Raw genomic sequence first — 25,803 nt, 5'->3', positions numbered from 1 at the left:
TTTGTTACCTTGTGCATCTCTCTCTGTGTGTGTACTGAATGTTTTAAGTATGTAGAAATGTTGGAATAAAACTTCAAACACCAAAATAAAAAATACAAGCATATAGTAACTTGAATCCTTTGATTTTATTTCATATAAGAGTACACATGGGGTATTGCTGTCAAACATCCTAGTACAGTGGTGGCGAACCTATGGCACATGTGCCAGAGGCAGCACTCAGAGCCCCTCTCTATGGGCACGTGCCCCATCACCCCAGCCCTGTCCCCCCCGCAGCACTCTCCTCACCAGCAGCCCCCCTGGAGGAGAGTCACCCTCAGGAATGGCCTGCATGGAGCAGCACAGCCAAGCACGTCAGCCAGGCAGCAGGGACAAGACTCCTCCCTCGCGCCCTGTCACGTGCAGATGAGGCTGCAGGGCGTGGGCGGAGGGTGTGGCCACCATGGCACTGCTGCGGTGGGCTGTGGAGGTGGTGGGTGGCCTTGTGGGTGGGCGGGGCAGGGGATGAAGTGGGGGCAGAATGGGGGCAGGCCGGTTTTTGGGCACTCGGTCTCTAAAAGGTTCACCATCTCTGTCCTAGTAGCAACAAAAGGAATGAGGGCAAGAAATTGGGTGAGTGGGGAGGGAAAGAAGTCAACATTCTACAATAAGGGAATGATTTTGGCAAAAAAAAGGATAAACAAATTGATAGAAAAGAGAGCGTTGCATCAGGTAGATTATATATTTAAAATATATTTGGAGGAATAAGAAGGAATATTACCCATTAAAAATAACGGCACTATTCAAGATTCCACTGCAGATTTCAACACAGTCCTGACAGAGATAGATTGGATTGTTGTTTTGCCTTAGATAAACTGCATTATAATCCAAGCAAATAACTGCACTGAGTAATACCAGATGTCCTCCGTTCCTGAAAGTTATTATCAATCACCTTTGTGGTTAAGACAGAGGGAAACAGAGTAAATAATCTCACTGAAGAAAAGTTAATGAGATGGTATGGCCTGCTGAGAATTTGGAAATCTGGATTAAAAGATCTAAAAGTCAGCATTAGTTTCACTTTGTCTCAGCAGAATTCAGGATAATTTAGCACTTTCTTCATTCAAAAGTACAGGAGAAGCAGTAAAGTGGGATCCTATGTTGGGGATTCTATCTCCAAACAGTGGTGATCACAGAACCCCCACTTTTATATTTTTGGGGCACCAATGGAAATTTATTTTATTTATTTATTTATTTATTTTATTTATTTATTTTATTTATATACTGCCCTTCTCCTGAAGGACTCATCTGAAGCCTTTCTAGGCAGGCCAGAGAGTTTTTGCAGATCAAAAATTCCATAAGCCTGTGAGGAAAAAATGCATTACTCAGAATGTGCAGTTATTTGGATCAGAGGCAAAAAATGTGCTTTGCAGGAAATGGGGACATATCTGCTGTATTTGTGGGTGCCTCCTTAAAGAAGCATGGAGCCATGTGCTCCCAAGAAAACAAATGCTTGAGTTAAAAATCCAATAAGGAGGCATAGACACAGTAAGACAATCTTCTCCCACCCTGTGGGCATCTCCTTACTTCAGGCACTTATCTTCCAAGACCACATAATTGCTTTATGGGCCTAGGAAAAGGTGAGGCTTCTTTCAGAAGGTGACAACAAAGGCAGCAACTGCCCGCATTCCCTTTAAAACACCATTTCTCCTATGGATTGGAGTAAGTTCCTATCGGTAGGTCTTACCTAGGATGACCAACCGTCTTGTAAGCTCTATTGCTCTCTGTAAATCCCCGAGCTGAAAAACAGCATAGCTGAGGTAATCCAAGATGTCAGCTTTACTGATGGTTGTCTGTTCACCATTATCATGTTGTTTTAGGGCCTGCTGCATCCACAGCACTGTGTGATAATAATCTCCATCATTGTAAGCTGTTTTCCCCATACCAAAACAGTCATCCACTGTCAAGGTAGATCGGTACTTTGTGCCTGAAATTAGTAAAGTATACATTAAGAACGTCTGAGAAACCTGCCTAAGCTTTTTGTCTGAAGAGTTCTACACAATGAATGCATGCGGGGGGGGGGGGGGGGGGAAATGATTCAATTTTATTATTCCCTTGTTTTTCAGATGCATGCTGTTTTTGTGGACATGGTGAATAAAGTCCCTGAGATACACAGGAAAAGGATGGATTTTTCTAATTCCCTCTGGCCTATTCACAAATATTCCAAACCAGATAGAAATAGTCAGTCTTCCTGCTGCTTTGAAAATTACATTCCTAGGTACCACCCAGTCAAGAATTGGGTTGTTGATGTTCCTTCATCTTCTTGTTTTCTTTTCTTTAGTCTAGAATCTTACCATGGTGAGGGGTGAAGGTATCAAGAGATTCAGGATCAGATGACAGACTTAATTCAATATGTGGCCTTTGAGTTCATTTCCCCTTCTCTCACCAGGATTTTTAAATTGCTAGGGGAAAAAATACTTACAACCAAACCAGAATCTGCATTGAGAGTGGGAATAGCCCTGTTTCTCCGTCAGTGTGGGAGGATGGCAATTTTTTCTTAAAATTTAAGGAGAGCTTGAGAACAAAAACCTAATACTCATTGCTACTAAGTCTGAATAGTGGAATTGGAAGCTGAAGGCAATTGAGAGGTTAACTCTTTCCCCTGAGCCTCAAGGAAAGCCATATCTTTGATTTTTCAGTTACTGTGTGTGGAAGGAGAGCTGGAATCAAACAGCAAGTACTCTAAAGTAATTTTTTTCCAAGTCTGCTATCTCCCTTGTCACACATCCCCAGTATCCTTTAAAATCCAGGATGAGGAGGGGAGTTGTCTTTTCAAAATTTAAAACTGTCAACTGTCTTGGACACTTTCACCCAAACTTGCCGTCTTCCCCATCCAGTGGAAAGGTTTTCTGTGGTTAAAAGGAATACAGAAAGAAGCAGATGCACAGCATGGCCTGGCTTCTGTGGAGCCTCAGTTTAGAACACAAAAACCACTGAGAACAATCTAGTTCTATTCTATTACCCAACATCCATGCTCAGTTGTGTATTTGATTTACCCCAACAGAGTCATCCAGATTCTGGGACAATAGAATATATTAAAGTATACCTTTAGCTCCAGATGTTCATCATGTCTAGTTGCCAAATAAACTGATCCATGTGAAAAACTGGAACAAATCCCAGATTAGCATGAGTTACAGCCAAATACTGGCTTTTGTTAACGTTTTATTAACGTTTTATTCTATTGAAGTTTGTTATTTAAATGTTTTTAATGGAGGCTGCTTTCTGAGGATTTTATTAGTAAATGTGGCATATAAAACTTTTGAATTAACAAAATATTACACAAAAAGTTTACAGTCACAAGAAGCTTGTAAGTTATTTAGCTTGCTGTTAAAAATATCTGTGAGCCTAAAGATCACAGAAGTGATGTGTGAAACTAAGAAAAAGTAAATAATTTGATTTTTTATTGTGTTGCCTGAAATACTGAGCTTGTCGATCAGAAGGTCGGCAGTTTGGCGGGTCGAATCCCGAGTGCCGTGTAACAGAGTGAGCGCCTGTTACTCGTCCCAGCTTCTGCCAACCTAGCAGTTCGAAAGCACGTAAAAATGCAAGTAGAAAAATAGGGACCGCCACGGTGGGAAGGTAACAGCGTTCCGTGCGCCTTTGGCGTCCAGTCATGCCGGCCACATGACCACGGAGACGTCCTCGGACAAGCGCTGGCTCTTCGGCTTTGAAACGGAGATGAGCACCGGCCCCTAGAGTCAGAAACGACTAGCACGCATGTGCGGGGGAACCTTTACCTTTACCTATAGACCGGCACACTGATCTCAACCAGAATCCTTCTGACAGTATTATGCATTAGCACAGAATTCACCTAAAGAATGGAGACTGACTGTGTTTGTTTGAAATGCAAGTCTATCTAGACAAGAGCATTACATTTCCAAGCTATTTCTGCACCCTTAAAATAATACTGGAAATGCTTCTCTGAAATCTAGTGAACCATTGCTAACCAGAGTTTTGGAAATAACAAAACAAAAGCTGGCATAGAGCCACACAGACACAGAATAAGACATAGCAAACAAATGTATGGTTTCATAACCTATTCACTGTTTATATTTATAGCAGGGAATCCAATTCAAAAAGAGTCAACTTGCTTCATAGAAATGTCATGTAGATTTCAATCGTCACCTGGAAATTCTCCCTTTGATATTGTTTCAGAATCCAGCTTGTATGTGTCCTGCAAACGCATTAATGCCTTGGCAGCTCCAGTCTCATCTTCTTCATTTGGGAAAAACTGACGCTGAACCGTCAAATTTGTAATAAAGCCTTTATTTGAACAAGACGGAAATGGTTAACCGGCTGTCTCAGAAAATTATAATCAATAGCAGATTGATCTTCAATGAAAAACATCTCTCCTGTTCCAGAGAAAATGGTATGTTGGATCAAAGAGTTGAAATTGGAACAGAAATACATAGTATTCTCATCAGACTCTCTCAAACTGCATAGAACATACTGTTATTTACTATTTGACATTTAGATAAAAATCTCATAAGCTAAACAGGCAACAAACATTGGATAAAATGGATCTGATCCAAGTTAGCAAATGAAAATAAACGTAAGCAGTGAGAAAATAAAAGCTTTCACTCTTATTGGTACGGTGAGTCGCATTTGTAGGAACCGAGTCCAAAGAAAAGCAACACTGATTGGCCATCATGTTTTGGTCATCAGGTCCACATTGGAGCAATTTAATTGCCAAAAAACAGACTGATGAGTTGCACCAAACTCCATACTTGGACATCCCTCCTTCCCCGCCCCATACCACCACCATCACCACCCTCCAATTTCATAGTGCTCCTGCAATGTTCCAATCCACTCCCTCTCTTTCTGCTTTGAAGAAACCACCTTCCCTTTATATATGAGCAGCCTATAGTTAGGCTCTTAAAAACAATTGGGAATCCACTTCAAATCATCATTTCTAATTCTGGTTTCAAGATACACTGTAATTTGAGTAACCCGTTGTCTGCCCTTTTGGATACAGAAAAGAAAGACTGGAGGAGGAAAAAAAGCATAAAATTGAGGCTTAATTCTGGTGGCCAACTCACAGCTTTATTGCTATACTACCTCAACAAGGGCAGTGATGCAATAAATTTCCCATGGGTTTTTTAATGCATAGATTTTAATGAAGCGTTCTGATAGTTTGAGACAAGCATTGAGTAAATCTTAAATATGTATTTAAGCCTGTATTTCTACAAAGATTGTTTGAACCGCAAATGACACTTAAAAAAACATGTGCAAAAATTAAACCCTGGCCATTCTGTCTGTAATAAGCCAAAGTACACTCAATGTATTTAGTAGATTTATTAATATGTACAGCATTTGTGACACTATAAAAGAAAAGTTTAGCTGTTGCATATGGTTATCACCATATGAATCGTCAAAAGCCAGTAAGCACAATTTAACAAAAACACCAGAAGTAGCTGGTAACAATTAAATAATAAAGTGGAGAATGGGTCTCACCAATGAGGAATTCCTGACATCATCATGTGCAAGATAATTATGCAGATCCACCAATAAAGTGACACGACTATATAGGATGCTACAAAGAGTATTTAACAGAGTGACCAAATGCTCTTGGGATTTAAAATGATTTGATTACAAAAGACCATATTGCATGGTTTTCAGCTGTTTTAGCCCTTGAAATTCAGAAACAACTGGCCAGGAAGAAGTCTATGGTGCACTTTTTTCCTTTTTATAAATAAACAGCTCTATGTTGTTTCCAAAATCCTGATAACTGTGATCCACCAAACAATGTATTCATACATATAACTTTTAATCACAGAAACCAAAGAACCTCTAATCTAACCCATCCTACATCCAACAGTGAGAGTGATGTGGTTCCACTTTCAGTTCTCACTCACATATGGCCATATACCTCGGGGACCACCTGCTGCCGGCGTCGACTCCCCTCCGCCCTGTGCGTTCCCACAGAGAGGGCCTCCTCAGGGTGCCTCCGGTCAGAGAATGCCGGCTGGTGGCCCCCAGGGGGAGGGCCTTCTCTGTGGGCGCCCCGGCTTTATGGAACGAACTGCCGGTTGAGCTCCGGATGGCACCGGATCTTCGCTCCTTCCGGCGCGGGTTAAAGACCCATTTATTCGAACAAGCTGGCCTGGCCTGATGGGGGAACGTAAGGGTTTTAATGGGTTTTATATTCTGATTGTTTTAATTGGGCAATTATTTAATCCTTTTTTTTAACTTTTGTATGTCTATTTATATGCCCTGTTCACCACCCTGAGTCCTTCGGGAGAAGGGCGGTATAAAAATTCAATAAATAAATAATAATAATAACTTATTATAAGAAAGGAGACACAAAGGATAAACTGAAAAGTGATTGTGATCCCTGAACCCTTTTACAGTATATATAAACATCCTTTGCCAGTGAAGAGGTCGTCCTCTTTTTCTGCTCACACAAAGCTTCAAGAGATAAGGTCTCGTGATGTACTGTTAAAACATGAGCTGCACGCCCTGGCTGAAACAGCATACTTCACATCCTCTATACTTTTAGCATAAGCACAGTGTTGCCCTAAACCATATGTGGTTGATTTCTGAGAAAACCATGTTTCCTCTTTAATACTACTAGAGCATTCAGAAACAACCTTTTCCTGTCAAAAACAGTTTTGCAAAAAAGGAAGAGGAGAAGTAGATGTAAAAGTGACATCTAGGCTTACATACAGAAAGCATTTTAAAAGAAAAGCTAATGAAATAAATATAGTTGCTTGTAAGGCTATATTCTAAAACAAGATTACAAATCATGATTCTGCGGAGGTAAAACTTTCTTTAGTTCACATTCAGATAGCCAAACGTAGTAAGCATGTGACTTAATGTGGTCAATAGCTAAAAACTTCAAAGGCTATTGGTTCTAAGAAAGGAAAAGTGATTTATGCACTTCATCACATCTGAATAGCAGCCTCCACACTGCAATACCAGATGTGGAAGGAAAGAGAAACTTCATCTTAGTAAAATCCTATGCTTGGCATTACAATAGTAGAGAGGAAGAAAAATGTATAGTTTTACTGACACAGACATTATTTAGTCTAACATATTTAGGAATTTTTCTGAGAAGGAAGATTTTCTAGGCAAGTGATTCCCATTCTCTTACTTCTGGCTAGTTTGCAAATTATGAGTTCTACGGAAACTCAAAATGAATACTACTTCCAAATAAAGCAACCTATTTTTGCAGCCTAATCACATATTTAGGGAGAAAAGAGGTCTTTCTTTGCTGTCGTTCATTTATTTTTTTATTATACAGTATGTGGAGTACAATGCTGTCATCCAAACTTCAAGAAGCTAAAGACAATTTAGTTTTCAAGAGAAAGCTTTTATCTTCCAAGTTGCACAAGCAATTCAGAAAATAGGAAATGAGGTCTCCTGCTATCAGACCCTGACTGAAAACTGGCACGATGAAGTGGTTAAATTCCTGGATTAGGTTCTAGTCTTTCCCAAGCACAGAAGTCCAGCTTTGTGACCTTGTGACAGCCTCCCTCTCTTAGCCTTAGGCTCTGTGATAAGCTGCCTGAACCTTCTCCCATTGCATTGTGCATTGAAAAGGTTTGCTGAAAGTACAATGCAACACAAGCAGATTCTGCAACTGAATGTTAAGGATGAATGCTAAGAAGGAACAATTCTTAGACCCTGCATGGTGAAACAGCAGACCTGGATGCAGGAAATCCCTACTGCCATTCTCTGTTCTTCCAAAGGAAGGCAAACCCATCACAAAATTTCCTTGCAAATCTTATTAGGGTGAAAAAAAGATTCTGGTTGGCAGACAGATTTGAAGATGTGCAGCAGGTTGATGCATGTGCATAGTCTTTTTGTTCACATATTACATTGCAGTGAGCATACCACTGCCTGTTACCGCTCTAAGTGTGCCTCCAGAGTACATCCCAAAGTCCTTTTCGGCTCCCATAGTATGCGCATGAAACCACGGTGCTGCTTATCTATTTGACTTAAAATACTCAACCTCCAAAAGTTAAAGAAAAAAAAGAACATTCTCCCCAGCACTTTCTCTGATGACATCATTATATCCTTGTCATAGTCTTTTGTAGGCCAAGGAGAAAGGAGTGCAGCTCCAATCACAAAGATACGACTCACTCCTTTAGTAAGTTCAAGATCTAACTGGCTGTTCTCTAATCCACATTTCTCAGTCTCACCAACCACTCAGGGCTGACTAAAATATTTCTGAAAGGTTAATTATATGTTATATGCAAATATAAATTTTAGAGTCAAGATGAGTCAAGATTCTTTCCTGTAGAAAAGCAGCTCCAGGAATGAGCCATCTTAACCCTTTCCTTTGCTCCAAATAACAAGGATTCAAAAGCACACTGAAATAATTGTGACTTAATTTGAAGAAAAGATCCTGATGGGAGGAATCACGTTGGAGCAAAGGGGAAAAGTTCGGCAGGGACTTTTTTCTCCATTTCCTTTTCTATAGAAAGAAAAAGCAGCACGAAGACTTGAATACTATCTATTTTTGAAAGGAGGAGTTAAATATGCTAAAGTCATAGGAGATACGACACAGCATAAGAAGCAGCACTGGTCCATTTAACCAATATCCTCATGCAGTTACAATTACTGAGAACACTGTTTCTTTCACATCCTATAAGGGTTGCTAATGTTTAGGCACAAGTTCCTTCTGTGATTTATACATCAGAGTGCTGGCCTACAGTTACATCCCGTCAGTGGAATTTCACAAACACTTTCCTAAAGATATTTGGCACTTTGCTGAAACAATTCAGGGAAGTGCAAAAACCAAGAGATAATTGCATACCATATTTGCACATTAGTTCAGGGAGCGTGAATTAGCTAGATGGTTATGATTATGGACAAAGAGAGAACAACCTCACTGATTAAAAGATTAGAGATTGAATAATATTACCGGCAAAGGAAATTGGTTGATAAAAACTCCAAAACAATCCATATGGATTATATTACATTTGTGGTTCACCAAAGACTCTCACCCTTGGTTGTGTCCTCAAGAACTAGATTCTCCAGCTCCAGCCATTCTTTGTTGAGGCGCTTTACTAATTTATAGGCATTGACAGGATGAGCAAGATAACCTTCTGGATCAGAGGTGGATTTGACTGTTAAGGATTCCATTGTCTCAGCCCAGCTAGGAAATAAAAGCATATACATATATTGAATATCATTTGTTTACTTGCCCCAAGTAGGTAGGAATATGAAAATATACATATTTTATTCTCAACCCTCACTCTTAACAGAATGACAGAGTTGGAAGAGACCTTCTAGTTTAACTCCCTGAGCAGGCAGGAGCCCTTATTAACATTTCAGACAAATGGTTGTCCAATGTCTTCTTACAAACTTCCAGTGTTGGAGCATTCACAAGTTCTGGAGGCAAGTTGTTCCATTAATCAATTGTTCTGTCAGAAAAATACTCCTTAGTTCTAGGTTGCTTCTTTCCTTGATTAGTTTCCATCCATTGCCTTTTATCCTGCCTTCAGGTGCTTTGGAGAATAGCTTGATTCCCTCTTCTTTATGGCAACCCCTATCATGCTATCATGTCACCCCTAGTCCTTCTTTTCATTAAACTAGACATACCCAATTCCAGCCACCGTTCTTTATATGTTTTAGTCTCCAGTACCCTAATCATCTTTGTTGCTCTTCTCTGCACTGTTTCTAGAGTCTCAACATCTTTTTTATACCGTGGCGACCAAAACTGGATGCAGTATTCCGAGTTTGGTCTTACCAAGGCATTAAAAAGTGGTATTAACACTTCAATGTGATCTTGATAGTTGCCCTTTAAACTTGGCTTGTGGAAATGAAGTAAATGTTACCAGTATTTCCTACTATCTTGCATTTTATTACTTATATAATACTTTTAAATTGCAAAGATTCATATGACCAATTCTCTTTTAAAATGTTTTATAATTACTTTCTTTCAGGCTGATACTTAAACCATCAGAGTAAAGGAACAATTAATAAAATTGTACACTAAAACATCGTCTATATATCAAGGAAAATGTCTATTAAAATACTGAGATAAATTTGAGCAAGCATTTTAAAGATAAGAAACGTCTCAGCAGGTGGCAGCATCTAACCTGTCCTGTCTGTTCTCAGAATCTAAGCAGGATTGGCCTCGGTTAGTAATTTGCAGGGGAAATCGAAATAGACAACCAGTTCAGTAACACGGCCAACAGAATCATGTGAACACAGTCAGCAAGAATTCAGTTTTTAAATTTTAAATTGTCTTTCCTTTCTTAGACATGCACGTTTCTGATTCCAGCTATGTAATAACAGAAATAGAGCCCTATCACAGCCTAGCCCAAATTAGGCAATTGAAAACAAGTGCTCAGGAGGAAATAAAACATTTATACATAAAAGGATTCAGGAATTTGATTCTGAGAATGCACATACATTCCAGGCTCAGCCTAAGCTTAGTCTCAACCTCTTTCCCAGTTCTCTATATGTTCACCTACAAAAGACAGTCTCTGGCTCTGATTGTTGCATTTGTGTTACCCTGCTATAAACATGAAAGAGAAATTACTGTACTAAGGTTTTGAGGTTACATGATACAAAAGAATTTAATCCAATCACTATCCTAAGAGTTACTTTTTACACTGGGTTGCATTGAGATTTGTCAGTACACTGACAAATTGGGGGGGGGAATAATCCTGCTTTTCTAATGTAGAATATGTTATGTTAAATTATGGTCAACTCTTGGTGATTGCATCTACAATCAACTACATGAGGGTAATTGTACTGAAATATTATATCACTTACAGCAAATACCCTCCTGAATTTAATGAGGTTTACTTTTAGGTAAAATTGCAAAGATTTTCAATGTTCTCTCTTTGCTCAAATGTAAAAAAATAACACAGTGTAACAATGTCTAACTACCAAGAAAATTAAATAATAAAATAAAATAAAAAATAAAAAAGATAAAAGAAGTAAAATAAAATAAAATAAAATGAAATAAGGTTCTTCCGTTACCTTTTTATTTTAGAAAGTTTGATTTCTTCCTCTTGAATATATGCTTTTAATGACTGTACCAGATCTTTTTCCGCATAAATCAGGTCTGTCATCTGGCCTTAAAAGGAAGAAAATCAAGCATCATTACTTCAACTGGATAACAACAAAGCATTAGGAATCAGACAGAGATACAAAAGCTAAAGTACTTGGCCAGGCTGAATGCTGAATTAAAGCCTGCATCACAGAAATGGTCAAAGAGAAACCTGAGGAGATATAGGTTCAGGTTGAATCAGCTGATCCAGAGCTGAGCTAGTCCAGATCATGAACCTAGCAACAGACAACAAATTTAAGAAAAGGGAAGACCACCCATCTAAGTTGAAAGAAAGAGGTGTAAGTAAATGTTCATCTGATAGGGCTATAGAAGTGAAACTGTAGTTTGATGGTCCTTGTGGCAATCAGCCTCTACTACCATCACTACCATCTTGCCTACAATTCTATTTGCATGCTTATCCTTGGTTCATCCAACTGAACTTTGCTCTTCAACCTGGCCACTCCAGGAGCATTCTGAATGGGTGTTTTGTCTTTCTCTGGACTATTTGGAAATTAAGCTTCATTCTCTGAACAGAAAGTCTACAGTTTGAATAATAATAATGATGATGATGTTGGAAGGGACCTTGGAGGTCATCTAGTCCAACCCCCTGGTCAGGCAGGAAACCCTATACCATTTCAGACAAATGGCTGTCCAGTTTCTTCTTAAAAGCTTCCAGCGTTGGAGCATTCACAGCTTCTGGAGGCAGGTTGTTCCACTGATTAATTGTTCTCACTGTCAGGAAATTTCTCCTTAATTCTAGGTTGTTTTTCTCCTTGACTAGTTTCCATCTGTTGCTTCTTGTCCTGCCTTCAGGTACTTTGGAGAATAGCTTGACTCCCTCTTCTTTGTGGCAGCCCGAGATATTGAAACACTGCTATCATGTCACCCTCTCATCCTTCTCTTCACTAGACATACCCAATTCCAGCAACCGTTCCTTATGTGTTTTAGCCTCGTCTCCTGATCATCTTTGTTTCTCTTCTCTGTACCCTTTCTAGAGTGTCAACATCTTTTTTACATCATGGTGACCAAAACTGGATGCAGTATTCCAGGTGTGGCCTTACCAAGGCATTGTAAAGTGGTATTAGTACTTCATGTGATCTTGATTCTATCCCTCTGTTAATGCAGCCTAGCACTGTGTTGGCTTTTTTGGCAGCTGCAGCACACTGCTGGCTCATATTTAAGTGATTGTCCACTAGGACTCCAAGATCCCTCTCACAGTTGTTACTATTGAGCAAGATACCACCTATACTGTACCTGTGCATTTGGTTTTTCTTGCCTAAATGTAGAACCTTACTTTTTCACCATTGAATTTCATTTTATTATCATGGTGATATTACTAAAGTTAAGGGTTGCACCTGAAGTTGCATCAGAACTAGCCATATGTGTAACTGGCATAACAGAACACAAAGAGATGCAGCAAGTTAAAACATATAGGCTGATCAATTTTAACCTATGAGACTATCATAAAGTCCACAGAAGAATTAATTTAAACTTAGACAATTAAATCTGCTAATATTATTACTGGAACTGCATTTCTATAATTTCAGTATATAGAAATATAACATTGGTTTCATTTCTTTACCAGGATCCTTTGTGTGAGAATATTTCTGAACAAAATAGGGCAAATTAATAGGCTTATTCTCGGAACTAGACTGTGCACAAAATGTTGAATACTGACTTTTCAGAAGCATCATATTCATTAGTTCAAGAAAACATGTTAATTTACTTTATTGCCCTTAACATTATCCAGTACAGTGAAAAGAAATATTATCTTTTGTCTCCTTTCCTATCCAGTATGTATTTCCAAATATTTGGAAATCAATTTTTCATGAGCTCAACTCAATGAATTCCTTCTTAAATGGCACTATCACCATTGTCAAGCTACTATAATACACTGAATTCCAAGTAACTGTTAATAAATTGCTCCCATTTTTTTTTAAAAAGTATGTGTATATTCAACTGTTAATTACATCTAGAAAGGGTACAGAGAAGAGCAACAAAGATGATCAAGGGCGTGGAGTCTAAAACATGTAAGGAACGGTTGCTAGAATTGGGTATGTCTAGTCTAATGAAGAGAAGGACTAGGGAATACCTCAGGGGCTGCCACGAAGAAGAGGGAGTCAAGCTATTCTCCATAGCACCTGAAGGCAGCATAAGAAGCAACAGATGGAAACTAGTCAAGGAGAGAAGCAACCTAGAACTAAGGAGAAATTTCCTGACAGTTAGAACAATTAACCAGTGGAACAACCTGCCTCCAGAAGCGGTGAATGCTCCCAACATTGGAAGTTTTTAAGAAGAGACTGGACAGCCATTTGTCTGAAATGGTATAGGGTTTCCTGTCTGAGCAGGGGGTTGAACTAGATGACCTCCAAAGTCGCTTCTAACTACTACTACTACTACAATTATTATTATTATTATTATTTGATTGATCATCACACAGCCAGCCAGATGTTCAGACTGGATTTGGCATTTTTGTCTACCTTTCGAGTCCTTACCAAGGACCTGGGATAGGCAGATGTGGATGTTTGATGGTATTACCAAGATCCTTTCCAACATATTATTATTGTTGTTATTATTATTAAACTTTTATTCATTAAACATGAAACCCAGTCAACTGAATATTCAAATTAACTGGCAGTAATGGTTGACACGGGTTGCTGCCAGCATCCTAGGTATCCAGGTATTATTATTATTATTATTATTATTATTATTATTATTATTATTATTATTATTATTATTATTATTATTATTATTATTATATCTCACTATTGAGAACTGAATACATTAAATAATTCTCTCTCACACACAGGTTTTTGTCAAACTCATTTTTCCAGATAGATAGGAATGCCACTAAAACAAATCTAAGAGGTTTGGCACTATCTTGGGGAAGCCATGACGTATCGTCTAAAGTATAATTATTGAAATGTTTCATTTCTATAAGTCTTCTGTTTAGATCCTTTCCTTTCGGAAAGACTTTTGCCCATTGGCCTGTTTTAAAACAATGATACATTCTCACCCTATTTAAAACTTGCTCTCTTTTACTTAAACAAGATCAGCTCCAGCTTTCTAACTTTTGCTGGGAAAAAATAGTTGGTTTTTACTGGCTTGCCAAACCTTGTTCAGAGAGCAGCCAAGTTTTTTGTTTTATGGCAAAATGCCTTATGTAACCAATATTTCTTAGTTTTATATCACTTATTTATGAAATGAAAATAGCAGTATATAAAAATAATTCAGTGGATTTACAGGAAAGAAACATCTTCTGACTGTATTATCCCTTGTAAATATTAACTCTTGATAAAAGTTTCTTCAAACTATCTATATAATGTTCTAGGCGAGTCTTCCAATTTAGCTTTAGATTTAATTGCCAGATTAAAATTATTGTTGAAATTACCAAAAAAGTTCTTTTGGGAAGGGATTTGGAAAAATAATACTTTACTCTTTAATATTTCAATCATGTTTACAACTTTTTCACTAGAAATATTTTTTCTAGGCCAAGATAGTTTTTAAAGCTATTTATTAAAACCATAACTATTTTAAAGCAGCTTACTCATTGGATATGGAGAAAATACAATCGAATCAGCCAAGATATTTAAATTATAATAGGAAACTGAATTGTATTTATCTGGTATTAATCAGTTTCAATATAGATTGGGAAGTAGATAATTATTATTATGGTAGTATAGTCAGCCAAATGTTTAGACTGGATATGGCATTTTGATCCAACCTATCACGTTCTTCCCAAGCACCTGGGATAGACAGATGCTGTTGTCTGAGGGTGATAAAAGTATCATTGCAGGATATAAGTTGTTCCAGAAAAGCTGCCTTTTGCAACTGATTGAAGGTGATTCTGTTTGCCAATGGTGTTCAAGTGGTGTTCCAGATGTCTTGATATTGCATCCAAGATGCCTATTACTATCTTTGTTTTCTTTTGCCACATTCTACTTCTGCTTGCCGGGAATCCTGTGGCAAACCCACAAAACAGTGGATAGATTGCATCAAGGAGGACATGAAACACACAGGTGTCACTCCTGAAGATGCCCTGGATCGAGCCAAATGGAGACAGCTTTGCCAACAAGCAGACCCTGCCAAAGTGCAGGAATAATGCTAGGAAGAAGAAGATTCTACTCTGATGTTATACTAACCATGTCTGGAGCCATTGGAGAAACATCTAAAGCAGGGGTCTCCAACAGCTGGGCCATGGACCCAGGAACCAAGCGATGCAAGCAGAGGAACTAGCATGTTAAATTTCATTTGTGCATGCGCGGGATGAGATTATGTGCAGGAAACCATCCCCTCCTTTCCCACTGCTTCTGCTGCCACCAGTCGTGGACCCAAAAAGATGGGGAATGCTGATCTAAAGGACTTTCTGGATATCTGGAAATATTGAATTTATCAGACCTGAACACCCTAATTTACCAAAAAAAAAAAAAAAACCCCACCCCAAAACCCATCCTGCTTGGAACTGCTATATTCTTAGATACTATCTTAATAATTCTTAGGTCCTTGGCTAAGACATGATTTATTAAAGTATTGTGAATCTAACTCACATTATAATAATTGCTATTTTAAAATTTATTTAGCCAAGGCTAGCATATAATGTAGAAACACATGTTAAATAAAAAAGGTCACATGGTCAGACTGAGACCCTGAGGGAAACTGGAAATGTATAAACTCAAGTGAAGGAAATGCCATCCAATTTAAAGTTCTTATTAAAGACAGCCGTGCATAAGAATGGGTTATTTCCCTCTTAAATATGTTCTGAGGATTATTAAGCTCATAAAATTATACTGATGTGGCCAAATTCTATCTGCCATCCTTTCCATTTTGTACAAAGAACTCTCGTCTTTCATCAAACATTGCATGCCGAGTTGCAGTTCTTGGAAAGGAACAGTGTAAAACAGATGCCAACAGCTAGATTTCAGGCAGAATCCAAGTTAGGGATGCAGATGTCCACTCAGATAGTGGTACGCTCTATTCCTCCTCCCTCCTGCTCCTATCAATCTTATCCACCAAGTGCTCCAACACTCCAAAGCAGGTTGATGTTGACTGTAAAGAGCTACAGGGGAAAGGGAGAAAATCATCCTTTTGATTCCACTAGTGGAATATATTTCATGAGCAGGAATCCAACTGATAAATTTATTTAAGTTGCTTTGAATTTCCTATGGAAATATAATTTTCTATACCATTTTCAGTTACAACTTATTTGTTCTGTAGGAAAATACATGAGCTTGTCAGAGATTCATACTCTCCAGTCAATGACGTACAGACAGAAGAATTAGAAATGAAGTTCAAACCAGTAATATTTCAATTTTAATGTGAAAATGAACAAAACGCAAGCATCCTGTGACCTGGAAAAAAGTTTAATCATTTTAAAATTTAAAAACAAATCCAAAATAAAGTTAAAATACAATTCTGAAAAACAATATGATTATATAGAAGAAATGACAATTTTTCTCTTGCCTATTGTAAAGTAGGCCAGAGGTCTACAATCTTTTGGGCACCAGGGACCGGTTATGTGGAGAGATTTTTCCGCGACCAGAGGGTGTGTGGTTTTCTGTGGTGTGGGGTTTTGCTTGTTTGTGCAGACCAGTTGTTAGCATGCAGACCGGGGATTGAGGACCCCTGATGTAGGCAATAAAAGCATGCAAAACATGCCTTCTGGAATTTTTCCAATCCTTTTACCAGACCTGGCCATCTGTATTTTCTTCTGTGTAATTAAATTAACATGTTTCATCTTTATGTTTCAATTTTCCACTTGGTCTGTGTCCAGGTACATTTGTTTATATGTATGTACTAGGAAGCCTGGTGTGGGATCCATTTATGCCATTTTGGATAATGTGGCCATGATGAAGAAAGGAGGAAGCTTAGAAGAGAGAGGCAGCAATATTCTGAGCCACTGCCCAATGTCATCCCCATTGAGATGTATTGGGGAATTGTTTCCCCTGGAAATTCTAATCTAATCTAATCTAATCTAATCTAATCTAATCTAATCTAATCTAATCTAATCTAATCTAATCTAATCTAATCTAATCTGCTACTGAGCCATGGTTAGAATGCTACCCATCTCACATATGTGATTTTGGTGGCTTACAAAATTAAAATAGAAAAAAACAGAAACTGTTAAAAATAATTAAAAAATAAACAGGACAAAGCAATCAGAATCTTACATATAATACAGCCATTTCACAGACTCCATATTTCTATTGGTTCTCCAGGCTCAATGGCAAAATCAAGTTTGTGTGGCCCTGTGGAATCCAATAAGGTCAGGACCAATCTCACCTCAGAGAATGATGTTCCAATATGGCAGATGCTACTGCAGAAAAAACTCTTCTCCTTGGTCTGTCAGATAAAACTCCTTAGCAGACAGGACTTGTAATTTGCCTCTTGTGTCTCACCTGATGGGACAGATGGATGTAATGGGGAGAAGTGGTCCCTCAAATAACTTGGCCCCATAAACAGTACCCTGAATTGAACTAGGAAGCAAACTGGCAACTAACGCAGCCTACAGAGAAGAGGTGTAAAATATGCTATTCTAGGGACACACACACAAATGCCCGCATGGCCCAACTGGGTTAGAAAGAACTAGAGGGCGGAATATATTCATAAAAATACATGATTATAAGAATAAATTTCATGTTTGCATTATTTTGTTTAAAATTATCCATACCTATAGAAGTAAAAAATTCTCCTTTTATGCACCCGGGACAGATCAACAGTAATAACATAAACCATTGTGCCATCTTCAATCAATGGAATATCTGCAGGAAAAATAAACATAAAAGAGAAAAACAAACTGAGAACATTTGAAAGAAATAACCACAAACATCCATAATAGTATATTGCTCAGTATTATCAGATTGGAAAAATCCGTTACACTGGAGTAAAAACTACCTTGCACAATACATCTGCAATACAGCATTACATTGGAATGCATCATATGCTATGAATAATTGTTGTTTTACAGCAACTCTAATCTAAGTAAACATTATGCTGGATTCCATTCATGATAATGATGGATTGCTTTAGTTCTCATCTTAAAATATTTCAATAATACTGGCATATATTTTCATATCCTACAGCTGTTCACATTTTTTGACCGTAGATACGCCAAGTAAATGGGAGGAGCAAAACTAGAGGCCCATGTTCCCAGATGCCACAGAACCATTTGAATCTTCCCTGTTGCACGTTCATAAACAACTTTACCAATAAGAATGAAAGGGACGATCATAAAACTGTTTTAATTATTTATAATCAAACTGTTCCTTATGTTTGTGCAACAGCTTGTCTGCACCCCATGCATTCCAGTGCGCTGCTATTATTTCAGCTTGCAAGCACCAACAATGCAATTCTAAACATATATATCAATACCACAGAATTCAACAGAGCTTCTTTCCACACACGCATCAAATTGAAGTTTAGACGTCTTAAAAAGACTTTCTGCTGCCTCATCTCCAACTATATCTTTAACATGCAATCAGTCTAGGCAGACTGACTAAGCATGGCACACAAAAACAAAGCCTAATCTACAGACTGGAGGCTGGGTGAAAAAAATATTTATTTAGACAAAGCAGTTGGTTTATGTTTAGATATACTTTGCTCTCTGTTCTTTTTCTGAGCCATTTTTTCTCTCAGGGATAACAAAGTTAACAACAAACATGTTGGAGAAATCCTATAATGAAGAATAGGTTTAGTCAAAGGTAAACATAATTTCTTAGTTCCTAATGACTCTTTTCCTGATTGATTGCTCCCACCAGCACAAATTTTTGTTTTAACTAAATATATTAAATGCTGACAATTTTTCTACTCTCAATCAGGCATATTTATTAACAATCTTGTACTCTGACAATTATTTTCTTATATAGTTGAATTTGTATATTTTCTGGTTTTTAATTTTCATTATTTTTAGTCTTGCAAATAATGACAGATTAGTTTTATAGCGACAATCATGCTTTCATTTTTGACGCCTCGGCTTTGCAAATAATAAAATATGTATCCATTTATTTTAAGGGACATACTTAGAAGCATTTATCCAGGCTATTTATGGCCTTTGTATAAGCATAAATCCATTTGTTTAACTAAGGATCATGATCTGCCTCTAAGCTCAGCATATTTTCTTTTCCTAGTTTGGAGATCCATAGGCTTTCTTTTCTATCATTCTCAGAGACTTTTGGTAATAAATTAAAAGGTCTAAGTTTTTGTCTAAATCAGTGGTTCTCAAAGTGTGGTCTAGGGATCACTGAGAGTCCCTGGAACCCTCTATATGAAATCAGTTTCATCAGTTTTAATTGATAGATGCCATGTAAACCAAAGCTCTTTGGAATCCTCAACCATGTTTAAGAATGTAAAGGCATCCTGAGACAAAAATGTTTGGGAACAACTGGTCTAAATGAGGTGAACTTATTTGCTCAATCCTCGTATTCTGAGCTGCTTTAGTGAGAAATAGGACTAATAAAACAAATAATCCATCTTCTAAAGTAATTCACAAGTAACTTGAGAACCTTCTATAAACCAGTGGCAAGTGCCATGAATGGGGCCTGCCAAGAGTAAAACCACAGCAAACGATAAAACAGAACAATGGAGCAAGCCAAAAGAACTCCAGGGGGGTGTATTTGGATAGACTAAGCCATGACAGTCCCTCCGAAGTGCTTGTTCTTGTTTCCTGGAGACATCTACACGCAGCTTGGCTAAGTGATTATGAAGAAATTTTCCATTTAAAAGAGCAACCTTCACTTCATCATATCCCTTCTTTCACGATATTTGCCAAGGCAAAGAACATTGTTTACTTCATCCAACTTTTTTTTGCCACTTCTGCCTTCACACAGTCTCTGCTATAAGGAAAAAAAGCTTTTAGTAAGCACAGAAGATAGCTTTCATGTGGGAGGGAGGAGACACTTGGCTATGAAATTTTTAGTTGGCTTGTTTATTCTCCCACAAAACAAAATGACCAGTGTTTACAGCTTCTTCCATTCTGAAGCTTACTTGCAACAAATGTGAGCAGAAAAAAATGAGAAACAGCATTTCTACTCACTTCGCTGCCTTCTTCCTATACAGGCCAAACCACTAAAATGAGATCATACTCTGACAGGACATGCAGGAAAATGAGGGCACTATAACAGCTACCCTTCAGGGACAAAATGGATTTCCCCCTTCAGACCTCATCATCCCATCCCATTTCAACCCTGAGCTGCAAATATTCTCCTTCATTGGTACCACATATGGGCGCCAAACATCATCCCACCCCAAAAAATGTCTCTGTACGGTGCAGAATGGGAAAGAGTTCACCTGGTGTTGTTTTTTCCATTTATTACACCAGTATTAAACACATAAAAGAGTTAAAGCTGGAATCACCAAAGGCCACTCTTGGGATCATCCATGCTAATTAAGGATAGCAGTTTTCAAGGACTGTGGAGAATTCTTTATCCTTTTGATATAATGTAAATTCTTGCCTAATGTTTACGTTTCTCTCTAGCTCTCCAAGATACATAAACACACTTTTGCCTACCTCTTAATTGGGTTTTGGTTGTTGTTGTTTTTTTGCTAGTCAAATGTTTTTAGAATTGCTGATATTTAATAAACAAACATCAGGCTATTTTTGGGGTCGCTGCACTGAGTGGAAAATATGCTCTTTTTGATTTGGATATAGGGGTTTACTGGAATGTGCTTGGTACAAACTTAACTGGAGAATACCTCTAGTAATTTTCGAATAATAATAACAGCAATCAAATAAGACAGAAAATGCTACGTTTCACTTTCATTGATCATTTATACATAATAAAAATGATTTTATCAAAGCAGCATAAATGACGTTTGGTAAACAGGCCTGGAACAGAATGAAAAATACTTCCATATTATATCTAAAAATTCTATCTAGTAGAATTTAAAAGGAAATTTGCTAAATGAGTTAATGCCTGTAATTTTCTAAGTGAGTGGCTATAAGTGACAGACTCACCTATTTAGTCAGTGAGTTAAAAAAATTGTCCAGCAGCCAAAAATCCCTCATATTTCTCCAAATTCAAGGCACTATTTAACACATGAAATATTATACACAGGTTGACCAGATAACTGAAATAAACATCATATCCTAAAAAGCTGCATCAGATCATTTGATCCACTTGATGCTTTATCTCTGCTGTTATACTTTTAATAGTTTAAAGACACCTAGTTTTTTTCAGTTTCAGAGAAATGCAAGAGAATCATACTTCAGAGGAACGTTTAGCCATTTCCCAAAGACTACTGAGCAAAGGGAACCATGCAGTACACTAAAGACAGAATTTCTCTTTACCTCGTAGCGCTTGATATTTTAGTCAACCTCTAGAAATATGTTATCTACCAAAACCAGTTTGTCTTGCTTGTTCAGATTCAGCATTGTTCACAAATTAGCCCTTCACATAGCATTATCCAATCCTAAGAGAAAGAGTATTTTTGTAGTTCGCCCCCAAATATTGACAATTACACAAGCAAATTCTGTCAAAGACTTTATTGTGAGATATGAGTAAATTACAGCTCCCATCCCCAGCAAAACTGCTTTAAATTCAACAGTAGAGAGAGACAAAAAAAGAATAATAAACATTGAATATTTAAAGGTAAAGGTTCCCCTGCACATGCATGCTAGTCGTTTCCAACTCTAGGGGCCGGTGCTCATCTCCGTTTCAAAGCCGAAGAGCCAGCGCTTGACCGAGGACGTCTCCGTGGTCATGTGGTCGGCACGACTAGACGCCAAAGGCACATGGAACGCTGTTACCTTCCCACCGTAGTGGTCCCTATTTTTCTACTTGCATTTTTTTACGTGCTTTCGAACTGCTAGGTTGGCAGAAGCTGGGACGAGTAACAGGTGCTCACTCTGTTGCACGGCACTCGGGATTTGACCCGCCAAACTGCCGACCTTCTGATCGACAAGCTCAGCGTCCTAACCCGCTGAGCCACCGCGTCCCTCATTGAATATTTATGTCAGGGCTAAAAAAACCAAAACACTCACCTCCTGAACAGCTACTGATTTATTTTATTTACCAAACTTATATGCCACCCACTTGGCACAGTGAATCTAGGCAGCTTACAAAAATTACAGAGGGATGTCCTGAAAACTTCTGATTTCTCATTGTTTATGATACAGCGGGTGTTTTCTGCTGAGTAAGCAGAGGCTACTGCAGAATCTGTATATGGAAAAGGTATATAGTAGGGCTACTAATGGTTTGCATTTGCTTCAAAAGAGGGGCATCTGTTCATAACTCATTAAAGCAGAGACATGTTTTCCCACATGATTAATTCTGCAATCACAGAGGCACGTTATACATGCTGTGTATATATTCCCATGTATTCTGAAATAGCTTTTCCATGTCAAACGCAAAGTCCCATAATAGCCAGCTTGCAATTATGAGTACATATGAAATTTGGTGATAGAGTTCAGGCAAAATTTAAGAGGAAGTTTCTAGTAGCTGGCTAATGTGAGAACTGATCAGGAAGCCCAAAGAAACAGAAGATTTTCAAGATTAAGAAACATAAATAAACCTTGAATGTACAGGAATGCCCATTTCAAATGTCCAATATTTTTAGCGTATTTATATTTTTGACGAAAATAACCTAACATATATTTGCAATAAATGCAACTGTGTAACGGTGCTTGAAGAAAAAGTCAAAGAACAGGAACAAGAAGTCATACTGTAACTCATAAAAGAGAGTGGAGATGTATCACATCAAATTAAGCCTTTAGTTGGAGTCGGTAGAGGAAAACAACTATGCATTAGCAATCAAATGAAGCAAAGGAATAAATTCAGTGGTGTTGAATATGCAGCAATTTTTTTTTCGAATTCCCAATGCAAGTGCTGTCCACATACATATGTCAGAAAATAAAATTGTTTTAACACTAATGAGCCTTGCGGTCCATTCTTTGAATGCTTCACAGAACCCTAGTCTGCATTTATGAGGGTTTGTCTCTGATTGTGTCTGATGCCGTGTGCAAAATACTGATTCAGAGTAAGCACCTGAAAGAGAATCTTGGTTTGAGAATGATGCTAGGGGCAGGGGTCCCCAACCCCTGGTCTGTGGAGCAGTATTGGGCCATGGTATGCCAGCAACCAGTCTGCACACACAAGGAAATCCCCATCTGTGGGATGCAGGCAGCACACAAAACCACACAGCCTCCAGTCTGCGGAAAAACCTCTCTTTTGGTGCCCAAAAGGTTGGGGGCCTCTGTACTAGGGCATCAGAAAAACAAATAGGGTTTTAACTTCCGTATGGATTTCAGATAGACTATGGCATCAAAGCTAAAGAAAGTACTAATAGCATCATGTAAGTCTCTTCCCATTATCGCCAATTTATTCTGCATTTATTCTTGCAGTTAATATTTTGATCTGAAACAAAGACACTCCCTGCCAAATGTGGAATTATCTTAATTTCAGTTAACCAATGACTTTTGTAGCCTGTTTTATTTCTTAAAGTCTGCTTTGGAGCAGGCTAAAAAAACCTCTGAAACAATACAGGAAACACTGGAAGGGAAATACATGAAAATTACTTCCTTTTTCTGCAGAAACTTCCGAGTTTGATATTAGTGCTGTCCTTTGATTTGAAGAAATCTAGTTAGGATACAAACCATTAATTTACGTTTTATTTATCGATTGATTGTACAAATTTACACCCTGCCCTTCTCACTATCTAAGTGACTGAGTGGTTTACAATAAAAAGAGCATAAAATTTTTACAGAAATAGACAAAGTTAAAAAAAACAGAGACATCAAGCCACCAACCATCTCCAGGAATGGTATATCACTATTGGATCCCATGCTAGTTGACAGAACCAGGCCTTAACACTCTTCTGGAAGGCCAGAAGGGTGGGGGCTGGCCTCACCTTAGGGGGCAAGGTTTTCCATAGGGTGGGGGCAATGACAGAAGGCTCTCCTCCTAGACCCTACCAGTCAAAATTCTTTAGCTGACAGGATCCGTAACATGCCCTTCCTGCCAAACTGGGTCACACAGGTGAATGTAATAGGGACGTGACAGCTCCTCAGCTAACCTGGGCCTATGCCATGAAGGGCTTTGAAGGTCATAAGCAACATCCTGAATTGGACCTAGAAGCAAATAAGCAGCTCATGCAGCAAAGGTATTACCTGTATCCCTAGGACTGAATGGACAACTACATTTTGTGCCAGCAGCTGCTTCCGGATACTTTTCAAGGATAGCTCTATGTAGACAGCATTACAATAGTCCATATCATAGATCAGGGGTGTCAAACAGCCGGCCCACGTGCCGGACGTGTTGCAACAAAAACGCGCCCACCCTGTTGCCGGCAATGGAGAAAAAGCTCCGATATGTCACGCGACGTCACGAGTTTGACATGCCTGTCGTAGATGACCAGGGCATGTGACTAAAAGAAGAGCTTCCCAATCCAGGAAAGGACACAACTAGTACAAACACAAGTTGAGCATAGGCCCTCTTATTCACGACTGCCACTTGCTCCTCAAGCAGTTGTTGTGACTCCAGGAGGAGCCCCAGACTACACATGGGGTCTGTCTGGGGCAATACAATTCCAACCAAGACAAGAGATGATAGCTCCAGATACAGAACAGTCCTCCACCCGCAGCCACTACATCTTACTAGTAAGTTAAAGTGGAAGCAAATGTATTCCCTCTTTCTCAAGCTAGTTGCGCAGGTGGAAAAGAGGTAGCCTTCCAGAAGCTGTTGAAGAATGATTCAGCAATGGTCATATTAACTACAACTGCTAAGAGTTGGAGATATACAGAGGCCCATGGGTTCCTCATTTCTGATACAACATCATTTAGTCTCTACATTCATACTGACAAAGAGAAAAATTCAGAATCACAACTATTATGCCTGCCACATGAAAAGAAATAATTTAACATTTTGAACATTCTGACTGCATGTGGCACAGAAGGAACTTATCACACACTATTAGCTAGAAAATAATGCACATTTCTTGATGGCAATTTCTCAAAAGGAGGAGTTTAAGAAGCTGTGAGTTGCTCAAATCTTAACTGTGGAAACATAAACATCCTGAAAGTTCATATGCTCTCCATATGTCTCTGTTTATTCAAGTTCACCTGTGACTTGAGATTCAAGGACAAAGTGCACACAAAGACACTGAAACCCAAGGATACTTAACAGTTTAATCCACAAATAGCAACTTTTTCCAAATTGAGGGGAAATGCTCCTGTATTTAAGAAGTTTTCTGCTGACTATGTTCCAGAAAGTGGACAAAGCCAAAACAAAACAAAAAAGATTTTGTAAACATAAATATAATTAATGTGCTTCATCCTGATATTTTAACACTTTTCCCTTTCTAATATTAAAAATTATCATTTTTACCATTGAATCCATCCCATCCCTTGGACTGCAAGGCGATCAAACCGGTCAGTCCTGGAGGAGATCAACCCTGACTGCTCTTTAGAAGGCCAGATCCTGAAGCTAAAATTCAAATACTTTGGCCACCTAATGAGAAGGAAGGACTCACTGGAGAAGAGCCTAATGCTGGGAAAGATTGAGGGCAATAGAAGAAGGGGACGACAGAGAATGAGGTGGCTGGATGGAGTCACTGAAGCAGTAGGCGTGAGCTTAAATGGACTAAAGAAGATGGTAGAGGACAGGAAGGCCTGGAGGAACGTTGTCCATAGGGTCGCGATGAGTCGGACACGACTTCGCAGCTAACAACAACCATCCCAAACATATTACAGAGACTACTTGCAACTCTGACCCACAACTTATGTGTCCCAATTAAATTCCCCTCCCAAAAGAAACTGGCAGTCTTTGTCT

The 25,803-nt window shown here is 38.5% G+C and overlaps 1 protein-coding gene across 9 annotated transcripts in view; it reads right to left on the bottom strand.

The window, feature by feature from the left end:
- P4HA2 (prolyl 4-hydroxylase subunit alpha 2) overlaps positions 1-25,803 on the bottom strand; it is a 291,582-nt gene that overhangs the window by 20,819 nt on the left and 244,960 nt on the right. For 3 of the 9 annotated variants that reach the window (XM_081316757.1, XM_081316758.1, XM_081316759.1), the window contains 5 exons: positions 17,712-17,802; positions 10,975-11,071; positions 8,985-9,136; positions 4,159-4,296; positions 1,721-1,960 (listed from right to left, as the gene is read on the bottom strand). In XM_081316757.1, the coding sequence (XP_081172883.1) occupies positions 1,721-1,960; positions 4,159-4,296; positions 8,985-9,136; positions 10,975-11,071; positions 17,712-17,784 (700 nt within the window). In that variant the 5' untranslated portion in view covers positions 17,785-17,802. Of the gene's footprint in view, positions 1-1,720; positions 1,961-4,158; positions 4,297-8,984; positions 9,137-10,974; positions 11,072-15,186; positions 16,101-17,323; positions 17,440-17,711; positions 19,821-25,803 lie in introns of those variants that run through there. The other 6 variants (XM_081316753.1, XM_081316752.1, XM_081316760.1 and 3 more) reach the window with 6 other exon arrangements.

Source organism: Vipera berus (assembly GCF_964194415.1).
Source record: "Vipera berus genome assembly, chromosome: 2".
Classification (NCBI taxonomy): domain Eukaryota; kingdom Metazoa; phylum Chordata; class Lepidosauria; order Squamata; family Viperidae; genus Vipera; species Vipera berus.
Note: the sequence above shows the minus strand (reverse complement) of the source record. Positions and strands in the feature narration are given on the sequence as shown.